Below are 7,685 nucleotides of genomic sequence, written 5' to 3'. Positions count from 1 at the left end.
TATATCATCTGGCCACGACACGGTTACGTGTACACCATTTTTTAATTTATTCTATGTAAGGTTACACCCCTGTCCATGACTTTATATTTTTGGTTGCAGCTGGAACCATTTAATCTGCAGTGTGCAGCCCTGGGGAACTTAGAAAATGCCAACCTGTACACTCCCACTGCTTCCTTTGAAGTTCTCTCCAGATGTCGGAAGCGCATGGCCATAGGAAGCTCCATACTGGTTGCACGCCTTTAAGAAAAAAGTAAAGAGTTCACAACAGGCTAATCAACATGCTATCAGCACACAGGAGGAGAGAAACACCCTCACCCTGGTTTAACTTGGTCACAGTGCTTGCTAAATAACAAAATCATGTAAAATAGTAGCAAAGTTAGTGTTCTGGCATTTTTCCCAGTTAATTAATGGTTAAACCTCTGATTAAAAAGATCTTCCAGTTAAAAAATGTTTATGTTGCCTGTTTCCTGTCTACCCACTGTGGTCTCTACAAGGAAAGCAATTCCTTTTGTTGAGATAAGGCAAACAAATACTATGTAAATACAACATAGTTTACACAACATTGAAATGGGAATTTTAGGAGTAGGCAAATTAAACTTCAACTCCAACCCACAGAAAAATTAGGCACAAGATAAAATGTAAAATGTGATATTTATGTGCACACTGTCAAAACACATTTGAGAACAGAGCCTGCTCTACCAGCAGCTGTCTTTTACCTGGTGGATTTCAGTGGAACTTCCTCCTCGTCATCGTCATAAGGGCCATTGTCAGGCAACTGTCTGTGCTGGGAAGCCAGGAAATTAAACATGTCGAAGGTGGACTTCCTGTGAAGAAACATGCAGCAAAAAACATCCATTAACTGATAGTATCTTGACTGAAAGCACAAGATTACTGTTAATAATTTTATGTGCAAAGATAACATTTCTGGTGAAAAATAGCATAAGCATTTATGATGGTGCACTGTGTGTTAAATAAAATGCTGCCCCACCTAAGATAAACCTCAGAGCGGGCACAGCCAGTGGGATTGACGGGAAGCTCTTCCTCTTGGGTGTCCTGCTTGTGGAAGCGAAAGGTATGGCGCTGACAGCGCTTGGCCCCCTGGAGCTGCTCCACAAGGAATACCACTGCGTCATGGAGGACACCCAGCATGCGTGCCCCGCCCATGCCGATGAAGGACAGCTGCCTGAGACGTGCTCCAGCTCGGGCCTCCTGCACTCCATCGATCACAGCCTTCCAAGCCACTAACAAATGAGAAGAAAGAGCAACGGGTCAATATACAAGGTCTATTTTTCCTACAGCTTACAAAGACTGGATATTCATCATTTCATTGCATGGAACTAAGGTACGATCAGCTACACTTACCAGAATGTCAGCCAAATACCCAATGGTACGTCAGTGTGTAAATGCATTCAGTTTGGGCATACTACAAATTTTTAATTTATGCATTTATAAAATCATACAGAAGGCTTGGGAGAAGACAGTATCATACCCTCTATACTGTCTGCTTCTACGCTGAAGCCATCTTCGCTAGTGATCTCAAAGCGCAGATGAGGCTGATCTTTGTTGACAGGACACTCATCATCCAACTCAGGCGGAGGCATCTCATCATCTGAGCTTGAGATTACACCTGTTTAACAGAAATATCACAAAATACATCATTAGGGCTAACAAGAGCACTATACACAAAGAGAATTCCAATTCCCAGAAAGATTAAGGGTACCAAACAGTGCTAAGTCAGTATTAAGTGACTAACATTAAAACAAGTATGGCATGAATATGGAGGAGCCACCTGAGTGCTTATTCCAGTCAGTTAGGGCATAGCGCCCAGCGCTGTCCCACATAAGTGGCTTGCTGTAGCTAACATCCCCGCCCTTAGATGCTGAAGATAAGCGATCCCATGGTCCTGGCCTGTGACATAAAAAAAAAAGTAAAACATTAAGTAAAACATTTCTCAGCCCACTAACTCCATTAGTAATTGCATTATCCAAGTGAGTAATTGCATTATCCAAGTGATCTATATATTTTCAGTTACTTCCAATATTTTAGTTAATTCCTACTTATTTTACCAATAATACAATTTAAATTGCTTAAAATGTTTTCAATTTTGTACCTAGATTGTGGAGTCATATTTGTATGCATGTTCGAAGCCGTTTTGTTTTCTTTGCCCAATTCTTTTCATCGATTCATTCCTACTTCTTAAAACAAAATAATTCACAATGCAATGGTCATTAAAGTTTACCTTGGGTTCTCAAAGCTGCCCTGGCGTTCCTCCTTTAGATCATCTAGGTCCAAAACACCTTTCACAGTGGGAGTTTTTATGCGGACACCTCCGGACCTGACAGGAACACCGTGTTAATTTATCAAGACGACCGCACTAGCCAACCAAAATCTTGACTTCTCTAAACCCCGTCAACATTTTTTCTCAACCCACCTTGCCACAGTACTGTTAGTCTTACGTTGTTCTTCCAGTGTAGTAGAAGGTTCCAACTCCGTGATGTCAACCTTTGACTTTTTGGCTGTGATACGGTCTGATAAGGATGATACCCTTTTAATGCGGACTTGAGAACGGGGGCGAGAGCTTGTGCTTACAGGTGTGGCTGCAGGTTCAGGTTCAATAAGGAGATCAGGGGGCAGCACCACAGAGTTTGGCGCCGGTACTCTGTTCAAGGTGCGTAAATGAGAAGGGCTCAGAATGCTGGCTCCACTAGGACTGTAGCAGCTAGCCATGGCTTTGTTAATTATGGCTTGGGCATTTAGTGAGGGTTTATCTTGAATAGTGGACAGCTCAGGGCTGGGGACAGCCGCCATATTTAACTTATTTCTTTTGGGGTTAGGAGTAGCTTTCCTGCTCTTGGACTTTTTCATCCCAGGGGCTGTATTATCGATCGTTACTTTTGATTTCCTTCCCAGAAAGGCCTCAGGAGCTGCTACCATCCCATTACCACTGTGGCCTACAGGGTGGACAGAGGCTCCTGGGTGCATTACAGATAGTGATGTCACAGGGGTCACCATCTTGGGGGCTTGAGTTTGGACTGTCGGTCCTGCGACACCTGACACGTTTCCTGCAGCTGCCAGAGTGGCAGACAGGGCATTGCTTTGAAGGAGGCTAGCGATTTGATTCACAGAAGCAAAGGAAGGGGAACTGGGATTAGGTAGCTGAAAAGTGTTGTTTTCTGGATTTTTGACAAAAATCTGACCAAGGCGATTGACAAGTAAGACATGTGGGGTAGAGTCAACATTGGGGCCACCCACCTCACGAACTGTGAGTATTGCATGACCCGGTAAAGACTGATTTACTACTTGTTGCTGGGGCTCCAGTGCTGGTCTGGGGGTGGAAAAGTTTATCGAGATAGTGCGCCCAGCAAAGGCATCCTTCTGTAAAGGTGTGGAATTACAACCATTTATTAAAATGGGGGTGGGTGTAGAGATAGGGGCAGGATGAGATGTGGGACGTACTGGCTGGCACTGGGGGGCATCCCTCAATTGAAAAGATAGACCTTCAGTTTTAGTGATGGTGTGAGAAGAAACGGCTGTACCACCTGTTGGTAAAGTATGGGCCGGATACATGGGGACAGGCAACGAATTATAGGACCCAAGAGGGAGACCAGAGCTTGGTGTCAAAGATACAACAGTTTCATTCTGAGAAGGAAAACCAGAGGAAACATAAGTTACTGTAACAGGAACTGGACGACAGGGTTCGGTGGGTGATAAAGAGGTGCGGAAATTCTCCACAGAAGGCAGAACTGTCATCCTGGTAGAATGCAGAGGGTCAACTGTGGCACGGATGTGGGCAAGGGGCGCAGGTCTGAAAGTCGGCATCGGGAGCTGCATTGAGATTGGGTGCCGTAATGGACCTGGAGAAGCCTGAGAGCTATCAAGAACAGCTCTTTGAAGAACAGGTGTGCACTGAAAAGGACGTATCATCGTACTGTGGCTGCCATCATCTGTGCCTTCCAATGAACCTGTTTTATCTATGCCTTCAGTTACAGGGTTCAAGTCAATCGCAGAGCCATCCTCAGCTGAAACAAAATGCCCACTGCTGGGATCCAAGAAAACTCCTTGGCGATCTTTCTTTGAGTCTGTGTCCACTGAATCTTGGACTGTTACCAGATCAGTCATGCAAATATCTGGTAAAGGAAGGTCACGACGCTCTTGCACAAGAGAAAGTTCTGAATCGGACTCTCTTTGAACCTGTAAACTCTTAGAGAGCTCTGCACCAGTCATATTATCATAATTTTTGGCAGGTACAATGCTAATTGACTGTTGAAGACCAGAGGGCAAGTCTATAGCGGGACATTTTCTTACTTCATTTGTTTGCATAAAAGCTTTGTGAGGTGCAAGTGAGTCAGCTGCTGTGTAATGCAACAAGGTATGCTCTGTAATGGCACTCTCCTGTTTACTGGAATCTTCTGCTTTGGGGGATCCACAGCGTGTGTAGCCATACGGTACTTCTGAGGAAGAAGAGGTACTGGCTTTGGCCAATGTACCACAACCAGGGTATGTAGAGGCCACAGTCAGGTTGCATAATCCATTAGTTTGCCTGTCCTCCTGATGCAGTGAATGAAGTAACTGGTTGGGATTCTGAATTTGAGTTTGGGTAGAGCTCTTTAAGTTCTGAGTACCATCACTGGTGACCATGCTAGCATCACTTTCTGACCCATCATCCACACCATCTAGCTGGGAAATGGTACCTGAGGAAGAGGGTGTTGGAGCTTGCGAAACCTCCTTGTGGACAGTGTGAGTCACTACTGTGCGGGAGAAATTGTAGTAATTCTCCATGTCATCATCAGAGGATGTGTTACCCCAGTCCTCCCTGGGTGGCAAGCTGGATTGAGTAGAAGCTCTGCCATGAGTAGTCCCTTTACCTATGTCTACCTCACCATCTCGAAATTCATCCAGGTTCTCCTCTCCATCCCCACAAACCACAATCTGGGCTCCACAGTTCATTGCAACACCTTCATTAAGCAAGGTCTCTTCAAATTCCAGGTCTGTGGTTACGCCCACATCAGAGTCAGCATCAAATGGACTGTACGAGAAACTCTGATTCGAAACTAGAGAAGTGCCTTTTCCTGGTAAAATGTTTGCAGAAACTATATTTTGTGGCTCTGATGATACAGTAAAATCATGGGGCCTTTCTGTTGAGTCTGTCCTTTTTAAATCACAAGATAATCTTTGAACGGTTTGTGAAGAAAACGAACTGCCAGGCATATTTAAAGCAGGAGAGCTGACACTGTCTTGCCATTGGGTTTGAGGGAAAAGTCCTGAGGTAGAGTGGGGCGCTACCATCCTGGCACCATGCGCTAAGGGAGTGCTGCGACCCCCAAGACGAGTCGAAGGACAGGGAAGTTGATTTTCAGTAGCACCAACAGAGAAATCTGGAGAGGTTGTTGGAGAGTTCTTGGGGTGCAGGGACCCAGCTTCTCGAAGGGCGATCGCTCCTGAGGATGTACCCAAGGGTGGGGACGAGATGCGATTGCGGGTCCCAGTGGCATTTGAGCTGGGACTATGGCGACGTGGACGACAGGTCTCATCCAAATCACTGATGGTGAGGATATGGTGAGATTTCGAAAGTGTTGCCCCTAAAGAGGAAGAAACGCGAGTGAGATAGTTGTCAAATTATCACCATTATCATCTTTATAACAACAACAACAATAATAATGTCTGTGCCAATGGACTATATAACAAATAGGAATGATTTCCAAATCATTACTTTGAAAAAAAGGAATTAGAATTTAGAATTTTTGGTGATCAGTGATCATTGTTGACACACCACAACACACAGTGCACAACAACAAAATGTGTCCTCTGCATTTAACCCATCATGACATAGCAGGGAGCAGCTAATTCAGCGCTCAGGGAGAAGTGCCTTGCTCAGGGTATCTCAATGATGCCTTGCTGGTCAGAGATTCAAACCAGCAATCTTTCAATTACAAGTGCGGATCCCTAGCCATTAGGCCACCACTGCCCAATTACTTTATTTCAAATAGCATTTTCTCAAGTTTTTCCAAAATTAATAATGCCAAAGAAATCCCTTCAATTGCAATGTTTTTTGCAAGCCTATTTATACATGCAGTGGTTACCTGGGGAAGGGAGGGGTCGAGACATTCCCCCAGCAGGTTTCCTGGTTTGAGGATAACCAGGGACTTTGGGTCTCGCTCCTGGGTCTGCTTTTGTTAGGGGGGGTGGGAAGGAAGGTTCTTCTTTTGGGGAGTGATTTGGAAACTTTTGGGGATCCATGGATTTAGTTTCTGTATAAAATTGTAGTATACATGGCAGCACAGCACAGTAAGTGGAAAAATTTATTTGCCCAGCTGTGTGCTTCACTGACATACACACCAACACACTCCAAGGCATTTCAGATACTGGAGTTTAACTTGTATAAAAAATGCACCAAAAATAGCACTATAGATACACATTTGTAGGTCAGTCATTATACACCATTTTCAGTTAAGTTAAAAAGTTCATCAAGTGAATTTACAGGAACCTTTTATCATAACACCATTGACTAACTCATTTCTTAGACGCTAACAAACTTTTAACATTATCTTATACTGCAGTGTTTTCAAAAGTATCTTCAAAATTAAGCACTAATAATTCCATTAAACTAATTTTACCAGAGGTTTACGCATCTATAGAACATTCACACCACCATTTAAAAACACAGGCTTAGACAATAAGCAATTCCAGAACACATTGGACACCTAAATAGCTTACCTGTTTGAGAACAGGGGCTGTGGGCAATCGTGTGGTTTTCTCCCTGGTCTGGTGTCTCTTCAACCAGCTTCTCCTGGATGGGAGGTCGAACCTCCTTGATCCGACATGTGTATCTGCATCTGCGACGTGGGTCCACCGTGCTCCAGAACCACCGTGAACATCTCATGGAAAGCATGAGCAGAAAGGAATTTGAGTGTTTGAGGTTCTACTTACCAAGGATACTAAATATTATTTAATACTGCAGGTCTTTCAAGTCTTTGGAAAACTCTAAGATGTAAGAGATTCAACTTACTGATACCCCACAGGAAACAGCTTTCCTTGGCATGCTGAAAGTTCAGTTAATACACCCAGCTTTTCAATTTGCAATGAGCCTTAAAAAGACAAAAAAAAGAAGCTTATAAGAAAATGGAAGGAACATGAATTTTCACTCAAATTATTTATCAGGTAAGGTATTCAACTCACCTATCAATATATTGATTAATTCTGGCTCTAAACCAGTCAGGAATTTCCTACGAAGGCTGATCCCTTCAAAATCCACATATACCCTTCGATGAACTTCAAAACCTTGTCCAGTAATTATCTTCAATGAGGGAGACAAGAGATAATACATTTTACCCCCTTCTGACATGTGAAAAAGGTTGCGACATACATTTCATCCGTACAGCCATAGAGTGATACCTTTCCGCTGATAAGATCCCGGTGCTTGTAGCAGAATACCTTCTTATCATCCTGAAAGACACAGTTTCGGGTACGGGCACACATGAAGTGGTAGTTGCTTTGGCAAGAGGTCAGACAACAACCTACAGTTGCCCCAGTCTGGTTACATCGCTCACATCGCTGGAAAGAAAAGATAAGCAATGAATAAAATGACAAGTAGTATAACATTTAAATTTATGAGAGAGGTGGAAATGAAGTACAATTAACACAGGGATAGGATGATAAATGACAGGGGAGGGCACTACATTTTACAT

The 7,685-nt window shown here is 43.6% G+C and overlaps 1 protein-coding gene across 2 annotated transcripts in view; it reads right to left on the bottom strand.

The window, feature by feature from the left end:
- Positions 1-7,685, bottom strand: part of kmt2bb (lysine (K)-specific methyltransferase 2Bb) — a 78,435-nt gene that overhangs the window by 7,001 nt on the left and 63,749 nt on the right. For both annotated transcript variants that reach the window (XM_023792236.2, XM_023792237.2), the window contains exons 24-35: positions 7,393-7,551; positions 7,177-7,294; positions 7,007-7,085; positions 6,715-6,875; positions 6,081-6,248; positions 2,432-5,579; positions 2,240-2,335; positions 1,790-1,908; positions 1,490-1,627; positions 989-1,241; positions 717-824; positions 154-237 (exon numbers count right to left, since the gene is read on the bottom strand). In XM_023792236.2, coding sequence (XP_023648004.2) covers positions 154-237; positions 717-824; positions 989-1,241; positions 1,490-1,627; positions 1,790-1,908; positions 2,240-2,335; positions 2,432-5,579; positions 6,081-6,248; positions 6,715-6,875; positions 7,007-7,085; positions 7,177-7,294; positions 7,393-7,551 — 4,631 coding nt within the window. The remainder of the gene's footprint in view (positions 1-153; positions 238-716; positions 825-988; positions 1,242-1,489; positions 1,628-1,789; positions 1,909-2,239; positions 2,336-2,431; positions 5,580-6,080; positions 6,249-6,714; positions 6,876-7,006; positions 7,086-7,176; positions 7,295-7,392; positions 7,552-7,685) is intronic.

This window comes from Paramormyrops kingsleyae, chromosome 9, assembly GCF_048594095.1.
Source record: "Paramormyrops kingsleyae isolate MSU_618 chromosome 9, PKINGS_0.4, whole genome shotgun sequence".
NCBI lineage: Eukaryota > Metazoa > Chordata > Actinopteri > Osteoglossiformes > Mormyridae > Paramormyrops > Paramormyrops kingsleyae.
Note: the sequence above shows the minus strand (reverse complement) of the source record. Positions and strands in the feature narration are given on the sequence as shown.